Here is a 14,283-nt window from a genome sequence, read left to right on the forward strand (position 1 = left end):
GACTGCTCTAGTGGTAGTCTTGGTGGTTCAGCACACCTGTCCTCTGAAACCACTAGGAGTTCTATTGGAATTATTATTGGAAATAAAATTCCTGGGCATGTCCTTTTGGTAAGTCATCAGGAAAATGACTTGTTATAGACTTAGGATCTAAATGATCAGAAACATTAGATTATCAGTATGCTTCTGACACCAAGGGTTTAGTTGAAGCCTGTTGTTCAAACCAACTGCTTAGTTTCCCCTAGCAGTAATACTTAATACTTTGTCCAAAAATCTTTCAGTCTCATAATTTCCTCTTCCTACATAGAGTAGAGGCAAGACAAAACAGACCATCAATATTTTTTTCTGAAATCATGATTAAAAAACCCCAAACACCTTCCTCAGAGCATTCCTAATGTTCTGACGCTCTCATTTATGGATGTATTTTTTCATTTATCCAGGAATGACCTTATAGAAAGCAATACTTCCTTTTGTAGGCAGGCCTGTTCTCTCTCCCCCACTCACAACTTATGGCTAAGGTGGAAAAAGATTAAAAAAGCAATTTCTACCACTTGGAACTTTCTTCTCCTCCTACGTCTGTTTTCTATTTTGTGGTAGCCCAAAACTAGTAAGGAAAAATGAAGAGAAGAGAAAAACTGCCACGAATAATCTACCTGTCTCATAAAAAATTGAGAATTTTGTTGACGTACCCTCCAGCCGCAGCTGCATGTAGACAGGTCCTGCCCAAATCATCTGGGGTATCTACATCAAACCCTATAAAAATGAATACATCTTATGTATTATAGATGTGTTACTTTATACTATTTTGTCAAGAAATGTCAGGAATTATATACCCCCAATCTCAAACAAAACGATGAATTACAAATAGGTACTAAATTACTGCAAATAGATTAATAATGTAAAATATTATAAAAATTTACCTCTAAAGGACTGGAGATTTTAGGATAAGTGCTACAGTACTGGTTTAACAGCCACAAGACACAAAGGAATATTATTCAGCAATACAAGGAAATAAAGTACTGACATGTTTCCAGAGATGACATTTGAGAACACTTTGCGCAAAAGCCCATATCTTAGATGATTTCATGTCCACGAACTGTCCAGAATAAGATAAACAGGCAGAAAGTAGAGTAGTGGCTGTTTGGACTGGGGAAGGTAGGAAATGGGGACTGGCCACCAATGGGGTTTCTTTTAGGGGGGATGAAAATGTTCTAAAACGGACTGTGGTGGTGGTTAAATATCTCTGTAAATATACTGAAGAACAGTGATCTGTAAACTTTAAGTGAGTGAATTATATGGTATGTCAATTATATCTTACAAAAGCTGTTTTTTTCCCTTAAAAAAGTGATAGGTGCTTTCCAACCTGTGGATTATTACTAACACTGAGAAGAGATTTTATAATTCTTTTTCATGAATAAATGGCAATTTGAATACTTATGGATACATATACACTTTAGAACCTCAAAAGAGAATTAACTCACTTAAAAAAATATCATTAAGAAAAACTCAGAAGTGTCTGAAATACGTTAATTTTCACTCAAACTTTCTTCCATATTACCTTCATCAATGAGTTTTAATACACAAAATCTTCTCAATTTTAAACAGCTTGACAAACAGAATATCACTTAAGATTAATTAAACCTTATATATTTAGTAATTCTGTGCATTCAATAAGGTTCATAGTTTTATAGTAATATTTATAAAAAGCTACTGTGTCTGTTTTGTTTCAAACTACAAGAGTAACTAGAGGAGGAAATCGCTGGAAAAATAAAATGTTTCCCAGAGTTGAAGAGAAAATCTAATCTTAAAATTAAAGGACCCAACACCTTCTAAGAGGGGTTAACAAATGTTCCACACTTAGACACGTCTATATGTAATTTTAGAAAAGCAGGATAAAGAGATGGTATTAAAATTTGGGAGGGCTTGAGAGACAAAAAAAAAAAAAAAAAAAAAAAAAAAGAAAAGGGAAATCAATGTGCAAAGGTTCAACTTACCAGAAGAAAGAAGTTTCCTACAGCAATCTGAAAAACCACTTAAGGCTGCCAAATGGAGAGGGAACATTCCATGTATGCCACGCCTAGAGTAAAGAAGACAGTATCCTCATTTCAATTCCAGAAAATTATTTACTTAAATAAATTACAAAGAAATACAATTATTTAAATAAATTACAAAGAAACTCAGATGAGTCAGTCTTTAAAATTTTGGAAGCAATCTGGTAAAAGGTTGAAGGTGGGCATAATTTATTATCCAGAAATTTTCCTCAGAATACAGTTCTCCAACCTCAGCACTACTGTTAATATGGGTATTGCTGTGTGTGGGGGGGGCACTATTCTGTGCATGTAGGATGCCAGTTAACACCCTCCCCCCGAAATAAACACAACCAAAAATGGACATCTGCCTAGGGAGCAAAATTCATTCTCCCTGCCTTGCTGTTGAGAATCATTACCACAAGGCAAAAATGTTAAAGAAGGTTCACCACAGTAATTTTGTAATAGTAAAAAACTGGAAGCAATTTGTTTGTAAATAAGGAAAACGAATAAATTGTATAATGTTTATATAATAATAATAATAATAAAAAAAGAATGAGGTAGAATTGTACAGATGTGAAGAAAACCCATATTTACATAAGGCAAATCAACTTCCCATAAAAAAAAAGTTGCAGAAAAATGTTTAGTGTTATATCATTAATAGAAAATTTAAAAGGTTTAAAACATGTTAAGTACATACCTATTTAAATAAATGTAACATAAAAAAATACATAGAAATGATAAACATTCATTTAAGCAGGGTATTTACTTCTGCAAAGCATGCAAGAGAATCCATCTTCCAAACAAAAATCTTACATGGAAACGTTAATATATAAAATTGATAAAATTGTAGTATCTGAAAAAGATGGCGGCATGAGAGGAGAGACAGAGGCTTCCTCCTAAAACTGGATACAATTAGAAAATTTAATAGGCACAACTAATCCTGAGAGAGCAACAGGAAAGAGGATGCGTCAGACTGCACACGCCTGGAGAAAAGAGCAGACCTCAGCAAACAGGGTAACGTACCAGAGCTGTGGTTCTGCAGGACCTGAGCCCCTCTGCCACGCCAGCTCACCAGCGGGAGGAAGAGAAATGGAGCAGGGAGGGAGTGGAAGGCTTGGGACTGCTGAATACCTAGCTCCGGAGATCTGCGCTGGGAGCACAAACCTACATTTCATGGTGCTTTCATGAGACTCACATGGAAAGTTAATACAGGCAGAGTTCCTAGGGAGACTGGGATTCCGGCTGTTGTGGAAAGCAGGGATCCATATCTGGCTGCTCTGGGACAAAAACTTATACCTGTGTGCCCGGACCACTGGCTCAGGCAGTGGAGACAGGCACAGGAGCCAGGAGGCAGGGAACAGCTCTTTCCTACCCTCAGTACTGCTCCCCTGCGACCCCTGACATTGCTTCAGGGGCTCAGCAGCTCCAGAATAGAGCTTCTGGACACTAGAGGGCGCCATATACAAACATGAAACGCCAAAGGAACCTTGTCCAGAGTAAAATTGTTAATACAACTTCCAAGAAAGATTTAAATGATATGAACCTCGTGACTCTTCCTGAAAGGGAGTTCAAAATAAAAATAATCAACATCCTAATGGAGGTAAGGAAAGACATCCAAGAACTCAGGAATGAATTCAGGTCAGAGATCCAATCGTTAAAGAACACAACGGAGGGTATTAAAAGCAGGTTGGATATGGTGGAGGAGACAATAAATGAAATAGAAACTAGAGAAGAGGAATACAAAGAAGCTGAGGCACAGAGAGAAAAAAGGATCTCTAAAAATGAAAGAATACTGAGAGAACTGTGTGACCAATCCAAGCGGAACAATATTCACATTATAGGGCTACCAGAAGAAGAAGGGAGAGAAAAAGGGATAGAATGTATCTTTGAGGAGGTAGTTGCTGAAAACTTCCCCAATCTGGGGAAGGAGATAGTCTCTCAGGCCATGGAGATCCACAGATCCCCCTATACAAGGGACCCAAGGAAGACAACACCCAGTCACACAGTAATTAAAATGGGAAAGATCAAGGTTAAGGACAGATGGTTAAAAGCAGCCAGAGACAGAAATAAGGTCACATACAAAGGAAAGCCCATCAGACTAACAAAAGACTTCTTTCTCAGCAGACTTACAGGCCAGAAGGGAGTAGCATTATGTATTTAATGCCATGAAGCAGAAGGGCCTGGAACCAAGATTACTTTATCCGGTGAGATTATCATTTAAATTTGAGGGAGGGATTAAACATTTGCAGATAAGCAAAAGCTGAGAGAGTTTACCTCCCACAAACCAACTCTGCAGTCTATTTTGGAGGGACTGCTATAGATGGAAGTGTTCCTAGGATTGGATAGCTGTCACCAGAGGTAGTAAAATCATGGTAGGGAGGGTGGAGCAGCTGATTGTGAGGCAAATGCAAAATTAAACTGACCGTCCCCAAAGCCAATCAAGAGATAGACAAAAAGTACAGAATTTGATACCGAATATATAAAGAATGAAGGAGGAAGAAAAAGGAGGAGAAATAGAAAAGAACCTTTAGATTGTGTTTGTAACAGCATACTAAGTGAGTTAAGTTAGACTCTTAGATAGTAAGGAAAGTAACCTGGAACCTTTGGTAACCACGAATCAAAAGCCTGAAATGGCATTAAGTACATACCTATCGATAATCACCCTAAATGTAAATGGACTGAATGCACCAATCAAAAGACATAGTCACTGAATGGATAAAAAACAAGACCCATCTATATGCTGCTTACAAGAGACTCACCTCAAACCCAAAGACATGCACAGACTAAAAGTCAAGGGATGGAAAAAGATACTTCATGCAAATAATAGGGAGAAAAAAGCAGGAGTTGCAGTACCAGTATCAGACAAAATAGACTTCAAAACAAAGAAAGTAACAAGAGATAAAGAAGGACATTACATAATGATAAAGGGCTCAGTCCAACAAGAGGATATAACCATACTAAATATATATGCACCCAACACAGGAGCAACAGCATATGTGAAACAAATACTAACACAACTAAAGGAGGAAAGAGACTGCAATGCATTCATTTTAGGAGACTTCAACACACCATTCACTCCAAAGGACAGATCCACCAGACAGAAAATAAGTAAGGACACAGAGGCACTGAACAGCACACTAGAACAGATGGACCTAATAGACATCTATAGAACTCTACACCCAAAAGCAACAGGATGTACATTCTTCTCAAGTGCACATGGAACATTCTCCAGAATAGACCACATACTAGGCCACAAAAGGAGTCTCAATAAATTCAAAAAGATTGAAATTCTACCACTAACTTTTCAGACCACAAAGGCATAAAACTATAGATAAATTGTACCAAGAAAGCAAAAAGGCTCACAAACACATGGAGGCTTAACACGCTTCTAAATAGTCAATGGATCAACGACCAAATTAAAATGGAGATCCAGCAATATACTAAAATAAATGACAATAACAATACAAAGCCCCAACTACTGTGGGACACAGCGAAAGCAGTCTTAAGAGGAAAGTATATAGCAATCCAGGCATATTTAAAGAAGGAAGAACAAACCCAAATGAATAGTCTAGTGTCACAGTTATCAAAACTGGAAAAAGAAGAACAAATGAGGCCTAAAGTCAGCAGGAGGGACATAATAAAGATCAGAAAGGAAATAAACAAAATTGAGAAGAATAAAACAATAGAAAAAAATCAATGAAACTAAGAGCTGGTTCTTTGAGAAAATAAACAAAATAGATAAGCCTCTAGCCAGACTTATTAAGAGAAAAGGAGAATCAACACACATCAACAGAATCAGAAACGAGAAAGGAAACATCACGACGGACCCAACAGAAATACAAAGAATTATTAGAGAGTACTATGAAAACCTATATGCTAACAAGCTGGAAAACCTAGAAGAAATGGACAACTTCCTAGAAAAATACAACCTTTCAAGACTGACCAAGGAAGAAACACAAAATCTAAACAAACCAATTACCAGCAAAGAATTGAAGCAGTAATCAAAAAACTACCCAAGAACAAAACCCCCGTGCCAGATGCTTTTACCTCAGAATTTTATCAGACATACAGAGAAGATATAATACCATTTTCCTTAAAGTTTTCCAAAAAATAGAAGAGGAGGGAATACTCCCAAACGCATTCTATGAAGCCAACATCACCCTAATACCAAAATCAGGCAAAGACCCCACCAAAAAAGAAAATTACAGACCAATATCCCTGATGAACGTAGATGCAAAAATACTCAATAAAATATTAGCAAACCAAATTCAAAAATATATCAAAAGGATCATACACCACGACCAAGTGGGATTCATCCCAGGGATGCAAGGATGGTACAACATTCGAAAATCCATCAACATCATCCACCACATCAACAAAAAGAAAGACAAAAACCACATGATCATCTCCATAGATGCTGAGAAAGCATTCGACAAAATTCAACATCCATTCATGATAAAAACTCTCAGCAAAATGGGTATAGAGGGCAAGTACCTTAACATAATAAAGGCCATATATGATAAACCCACAGCCAACATCATACTGAACAGCTAGAAGCTGAAAGCTTTTCCTCTGAGATCGGGAACAAGACAGAGATGCCCACTCTCCCCACTGTTATTTAACATAGTACTGGAGGTCCTAGCCATGGCAATTAGACAAAACAAAGAAATTCAAGGAATCCAGATTGGTAAAGAAGAAGTTAAACTGTCACTATTTGCAGGTGACATGATATTGTACATAAAAAACCCTAAAGACTCCACTCCAAAACTACTAGAACTGATATCTGAATACAGCAAAGTTGTAGGACGCAAAATTAAGACACAGAAATCTGTGGCTTTCCTATACACTAACAATGAGCCAATAGAAAGAGAAATCAGGAAAACAATTCCATTTACAATTGCATCAAAAAGAATAAAATACCTAGGAATAAACCTAACCAAAGAAGTGAAAGACCTATACCCTGAAAACTACAAGACACTCTTAAGAGAAATTAAAGGGGACACTAACAAATGGAAACTCATCCCATGCTCTTGGCTAGGAACAATTAATATCGTCAAAATGGCCATCCTGCCCAAAGCAATATACGGATTTGATGCAATCCCTATCAAATTACCAACAACATTCTTCAACGAACTGCAACAAATAGTTCAAAAATTCATATGGAAACACCAAAGACCCCGAATAGCCAATGCAATCCTTAGAAAGAAGAATAAAGTGGAGGGGATCTCACTCCCCAACATCAAGCTCTACAACAAAGCCATAGTAATCAAGACAATTTGGTACTGGCACAAGAACAGAGCCACAGACCAGTGGAACAGAATAGAGACTCCAGACATTAACCCAAACATATATGGTCAATTAATACTTGATAAAGGAGCCATGGACATACAACGGGGAAATGACAGTCTCTTCAACAGATTGTGCTGGCAGAACTGGATAGCTACATGTAAGAGAATGAAACTGGATCACTGTCTAACCCCATACGCAAAAGTAAATTCAAAATGGATCAAAGACCTGAATGTAAGTCATGAAACCATAAAAGTCTTAGGAAAAAACATAGGCAAAAATCTCTTGGATGTGAACATTAGTGACTTCTTCATGAATATATCTCCCTGGGCAAGGAAAACAACAGCAAAAATGAACAAGTGGGACTTTATCAAGCTGAAAAGCTTCTGTACAGCAAAGGACACCATCAATAGAACAAAAAGGTACCCTACAGTATGGGAGAATATTTTTGTAAATGACAGATCTGATAATGGCTTGACATCCAAAATATATAAAGTGCTCATGCACTTCAACAAACAAAAAGCAAATAATCCAATAAAAAAATGGGCAGAGGAGCTGAACAGACAGTTCTCCAAAGAAGAAATTCAGATGGCCAACAGACACATGAAAAGATGCTCCACATCGCTAGCTATCAGAGAAATGCAAATTAAAACCACAATGAGATATCACCTCACACCAGTAAGGATGGCCTCCATCCAAATGACAAACAACAAGAAATGCTGGCGAGGTTGTGGAGAAAGGGGAACCCTCCTACACTGCTGGTGGGAATGTGAATTAGTTCAACCATTGTGGAAAGCAATATGGAGATTCCTCAAAATGCTCAAAATAGACTTACGATTTGACCCAGGAATTCCATTTCTAGGAATTTACCCTAAGGATGCAGCACTCCAGTTTGAAAATGACAGATGCACCCCTATGTTTATTGCAGCACTATTTACAATAGCCAAGAAATCGAAGCAACCTAAGTGTCCATCAGTAGATGAATGGATAAAGAAGATGTGGTACATATACACAATGGAATATTATTCAGCCATAAGAAGAAAACAGATCCTACCATTTGCAACAACATGGATGGAGCTAGAGGGTATTATTCTCAGTGAAATAAGCCAAGCGGAGAAAAACAAATACCAAATGATTTCACTCATCTGTGGAGTATAAGAACAAAAGAAAAACTGAAGGAACAAAACAGCAGCAGAATCACAGAACCCAAGTATGAACTAACAGTTACCAAAGGGAAAGAGACTGGGGAGAATGGGAGTGTAGGGAGGGATAAGGGTAGGGAAGAAGAAAGGGGGCATTATGATTAGCATGTATTATGTGGTGGGTGGGGGAAAGGGGAGGGCTTTGCAACACAGAGAAGACAACTAGTGATTCTACAACATCTTACTATGCAGATGGACAGTGACTGTAATAAGGTTTGTCGGGGGGAGTTGGGGTAGGGGAGAGCCTAGTAAACGTACATACATACATACATACATACATACATAAATAAATTACTGTGATATAGAAAAAAAAAGTGTACTATCTGACCAAAGTGGGAGGGGAGGATAAGGGATCCTTTGCAGCAGCTACCAAGGAGTCCCTGAGCTCTGCAGCACAAAGTCTGAAAACCACTATCTATAGATAGTATTATCTGGATGAAAAGTATTCACTATATAGTAAACTTTCTTGGGTCTTTTATTTACTTTTAGATTAAAAATACTTAGACCATAAAACATTAAAAACTCTGATCAAAACTGCACATATCTCATAATCTAGAAAGACCTGGGGTTAAAAAAAATATATATATAGATATATATATATATAAATGTTATGCCAGTTTACGAAATGAGATCATATTAAACACTCTATCACTTTGTCAACACAAAATGGAAAAAGCTCAGGCAACTAAGTACAAAGTTGAGGATAAAATCTACATTGCTACTTGAAATATCTAGAAGACTGTAGTTCACTTCTGTTTCCCACCAAGCTATCAACACCTTGGTTAAGTACTTACTTTGCAGTGTCAGCACCACTTGTAATAAGAGTGTTGATCAGCAGCTCATGGCCATACCTTGCTGCTATGTGCAAAGGAGTGTTTCTATTTTTATCCTCACAGTCAATTACAGCTCCTGCAAATTTAAAGGATGTACTATTATCAGACTCTGGACTACATGATCAAGTCAAATCTACTACATGGAAAGTAATGTACAATGCTATTCAAGCATAAACCAATCGACATAGCAATTTAACTAGATTTCATTCAGAGCACATGTATTGGGCCAGGTACTGGGGTTACATATGGTATACTTGAAACAATTTTGTGAATTGAGCATAAGATTTTAACAGATTTAAAATGACAAAAGGGTTCTGGGGTACTGTAAATTTGGAAACCACCATCGTAAACAATAGTAACAAATTTCTTCAGAGCAAGACTTCTCAGAGCTTTAAAATGCACACTGGATGTGTCATCAAGAAGAACACACACAATGCTTCAGGAATTACTTGATCATGAACCTATTTCTACATTTTCCCTGCAAAACCTTAACAGCTATTATCTTGAGGACACTAACTGAACACTTCCTTGGAACATTGCTTAGAAACACTTTGAAGTAAAGCACCTGGAAGTTTCTATTTAAAAGTTCAGCTTGCCTAGCACTAATTCAAATGCAAAAGAATACTAGTTCAGAAAATAAATGAAAATCCTAAAAATAGTTTAAAATATTCAGAAGGGGAAAAAAGATAAACGCAACAGAGTTTTTAAAATACATAATACAAACTGCAGTGGAAAGGCAGCTTTCTACTTAACAATGCTTAAGAAAAGCCAATTCTAACTGCTGGAGAATTTGTATTACAATCCAGGGGAAACAAACCAAAAATAAACGAAAAACAAAATTATCAAAGATACAAACAGACTGCATTTTTATTCTTTGTTATTTGATTTTCATGTGATTAGAAACCAAATATTAAAATTATTCAGACTGTGATGACAATTTCTCAATACCATCCATTTTGTGCATGTTTTTTTTACTACATTTAAGGAAAAAAACAAATAGAAATACTTTTTACCACTCTGGATAATGGTTTGTGATCTGGAGAATCTACCATGGAGGGCAGTCATGTGTAGTGGGGTTTTCCCATCTTTGCTCTGAAATAATCAAACATAGGAGACTTAAACTTATTTTTATATCCATAAGATGTAATCTTTAGTTTTATTTTCATTATCCTCTTACATCTTTATTTTGTGTAACTATCACTCATGCATTAAGTTTAACTGAAGCCTACAGAGGTAAAACAGCTGTTCCAAATTATGAACTGATATTTTTGTAATGTACATCATGAAGCACAAATATACAAAAAAAACCCTCACTGCGTATAGTTAATCAAAAAGCTCTGTGTTGTAGATATGGTATAATCTTAGTATGATTTTTATTTCATCACTGGGGAAATTGAAGCACAAGGATATTAAATGATTCAACCAAGGTCACATAATCAGGAGTGATACAGCCAGGATGTGCTTCCCATGTTTCAAAATTTCACATTGTTACAGTTCTTTCATTCTAAGGACTGCTGAATCCCTCTCTCCACCAGGGAAAAGTGATGTCAGAATTAACTTCACCCACTATAATTCACTTTAAAAGCTTTATATATTAACTTGTTTATAATTATTTGTAATAAAAATATTATTAGCCAAATTCTCAAATTACTTAAAATAACAGACCAGACTAGCTGTGCATGTTGTATTTAATATAAAAATTCTGAAATTCTGAACTAAGTTCCAAATATGAAGAAAACAACATCTGACTTAGGTGATACCTTTTATATTTTGAGCTAGCTAAAGTCTTTTCTTCCCTAAAATTTTTGGGTTAACCAGAATACACGTGACCCTGAAAGTAAAGAAATTGTTCAGCAGTTCCTGATCCCTAGCAAAATTCAGCCTATCTTCTGTGTATATATTCAAAATTGAAATATGATAAGGGTCCTAAGTTCACACTGAAATTGTATAATGCAGATCTCCTTAAGATCCCCTAAGTCATAATAATGGAGCATTAGACCAATAACGTAAGTACCTATCTAGGTACTTGTTTCCATAATTTTTCAAAGATTCAATTAGCAAGTTATCTGAAAGAATTTTAATCTTTTGGAGGCAATGTTTGCACAGGAGTAGGAAATAACAACCAGCAAGCAAGTGAGCAAACAAGCTCAGGCTCTTGAATACGAATCCCAGCACTACCACTACCACTACCACAGCAAGACTTGGCAGAAGTTGCCTCAATTCTTGAGACTTTACTTCCTCAACTGAAAATGGATATAATGCCACCTTTGCCTCAGAATTGTACAGAATAAATCTAATCAGTCTTTGTAAAACAGCCATGTAACTAACACACCAGTGTCTGCTATAAAGTATTATTTCTATTTGGTGTTTTATTTATGTATCAGTTGTGATTCTTTCAACCAGGAAATAAAAACAAAACAAAGAGCACAGAAACATTTTGACACAGATTTCAGTTTTCAGAGTCTTTTCAAAATGTTCCCTATGTAACATATGTTGATTTTCAATGTTTTTGTTTGATTTTTATTTTAACCTTTTACCTACAGTCACTTCTTACAAAAAGCAAAATAAAAACAAAAACTAAACTGCAATAGAAATTTGAGTTCATACGATGAAATTTGAAATACAATTATAGCTAACATTTATATATATGGGAAGCAGTATGTTCCTGGTATCATTGAAAAACCCTTCATATAGTCATTTTCTCACAACCCTGTGAGATAGATGCAATTAACCCTATTTTATAGACTCTGGGGTTAAATAACATGACCAGGTCTCATAGCTAGGAAGTGGTGGAGTCCTTTATGATAAACTGGTAAGTGGCACTGGATTAACATTTTTACTTTCTAAATACTGACCATAAGGACTATTCTAAATATACAAAGGAAAAAGATTCAGAAAACCAACTGAGAAGTCCACCTTAAAAGATCTTTTAGCAGGGGGAAGGGCACATTTATTTCTCTCTGAATTGGGAGCGTTGATGGGTAGATTTTTTTCTTAAGTTACCTTAAATAATTTACAAACAAATCAGAAGTTTTAAATAATAAATAAAAAAAGATAAACCAAAATTTGAAGATTTGCTTTCACAGGGAACCAAAGACAGAAGCCACAACAAAAAAGCCACAAATATCCCAGTGATTTTTACATTTAAATTTTAAGTCAAGTATTTGGGTATTTTATTTATGTGACCAAAATTTTTATTAAAAAGAACAGGGTGGAGTAGTAAAAAGTATGCATGGAAGTGACACAATGCAGTGGGGCTCATGTGAGGCAAGGTTATAAAAACCAGCCCTCCAATGCTTTTTAAACTCCATTCATTTTGCCTCTATGTTGTACTCTGTAGGACAACTGATTAAAAAACTTATAAACTAAATAATTATAAACCTAAATTCACATTCCAATTTCTAGTCGTCTGTGGATAAAATGAGAGTTTCTGTGGCCAGGATTATCACTGGGCCGTGGTTGACTAGCTCACTGCACACCTGTGGGCAATACATGGCTGTTGACTCTATAAAAAGAGCTCCGCCCAGTGCTCTGCGCCCGACACGGTGGCAGGCCCGCAAGGCGGCAGGAGAGCAGAGCAGAGGCTGGAGTGGTGGCAGCGCCAAGGACAGAGGCCAAGATGGCTGTGGGACAACTGTGCAGAGAGAGGTCCAGAGGATGACTGTGTGGGACGACTGTGCAGAGAGGCCCAGAGGATGGCTGTGCGGACAGAGGGACCCAGAAGCAGACATGGGCTTGCTGCATGCAGACTCACTCTGAGTGAACGGGATTTTAGTGACCGACCTGCCACTGTGAGAATAAAGTTTGGTATAACCCTTTCACCCCAAGAACGTTTTGCTGTCATTTTCTTTGGTCACATAGAATCCATAGCAAACTTGCCTGGGGCTGAAACCCATTGGCAAGACATCATCCATAACTAGGACAAAGACAGAACATCAAAATGGAGAGGTGGGTAGGAGGAAATGCTGAAGCAAGGAGAACATGAGGGCTAGCAAACATAATTTTTTTATAATAGAAGGTGAGTGTTAAAGCCTTAGCTCCTTAGTCAAGTGACAATTTGATAGGCACCGATCTGACACATATAGGCAACAGGTGTCAGGAATGAAGGTCTATTCTTGAATGTATATGCATTCTTATTGATTGAAAACTCACAGCTACTAACAATTTTCATATACTTTCAGAGCTGGAAGGTACCTGAGAAGTCATTAACAACATGGGAAATGTACTGTAGTAGAAGCTGGCAATAAGATAAGGGGACATCTGCATATAAGTGGGATGTTTTACAATCTTAGACAAGATGAAGGCAACTTTTATGAAATCTATTTTTAAACTAACATCATAGGCTGTTGCCTTCAAATCTAGTTCACCACATCTTAACTGTTTTGTTAAAATACTCCCTTGTCTTATGTAAAATCCACAACTGAATTTTGTAAGTCATTAAGGAGGTAACTTGAAATAGGGCCAGTGGATTTAGCATCATAAGCAAGCCTCTTGTAGGACTGTTTTTACATTTCAAAAGAAAATACAAACTTAAGAGAGACTAATTTTTTTTTTTTAATGTTCAGTTCACTGGTGTAATTCACAGTGTTGTGCAGCTATCACACCACTCTGTGTTTCTAAAACTTTTTCTTACCCCAAATGGAAACACTAACCATTAAACTTGTTAACTAATTGCTAACTCCTGGTAATCTCTAACCTACTTTCATTAAGAGAGACTAATTTTTACCCCTTGAAGACAGCACCATATAATTTAAAAATGTGTAATAACTCTATATAGGTAAGCTTCCTGTATTCCATGATACCTAATATTCAACACAAAAAGATGATTTTGATTACAGTCACTTTTCATAAACAGGTGTCTGTCACAGACTTAAAAAATTTTGTTGTGACCTTTTTTTGAGGAATGTTGAGATAATTCAAACATTTTCGAAATAG

General features: G+C 36.6%; 1 protein-coding gene across 10 annotated transcripts in view; it reads right to left on the reverse strand.

The window, feature by feature from the left end:
• Positions 1–14,283, reverse strand: part of ANKRD28 (ankyrin repeat domain 28) — a 213,738-nt gene that overhangs the window by 32,531 nt on the left and 166,924 nt on the right. For all 10 annotated transcript variants that reach the window (XM_073223458.1, XM_073223460.1, XM_073223457.1 and 7 more), the window contains 4 exons: positions 10,362–10,440; positions 9,310–9,424; positions 1,992–2,074; positions 687–750 (listed from right to left, as the gene is read on the reverse strand). In XM_073223458.1, the coding sequence (XP_073079559.1) occupies positions 687–750; positions 1,992–2,074; positions 9,310–9,424; positions 10,362–10,440 (341 nt within the window). The remainder of the gene's footprint in view (positions 1–686; positions 751–1,991; positions 2,075–9,309; positions 9,425–10,361; positions 10,441–14,283) is intronic.

This window comes from Manis javanica, chromosome 15, assembly GCF_040802235.1.
Source record: "Manis javanica isolate MJ-LG chromosome 15, MJ_LKY, whole genome shotgun sequence".
NCBI classification, from domain to species: domain Eukaryota; kingdom Metazoa; phylum Chordata; class Mammalia; order Pholidota; family Manidae; genus Manis; species Manis javanica.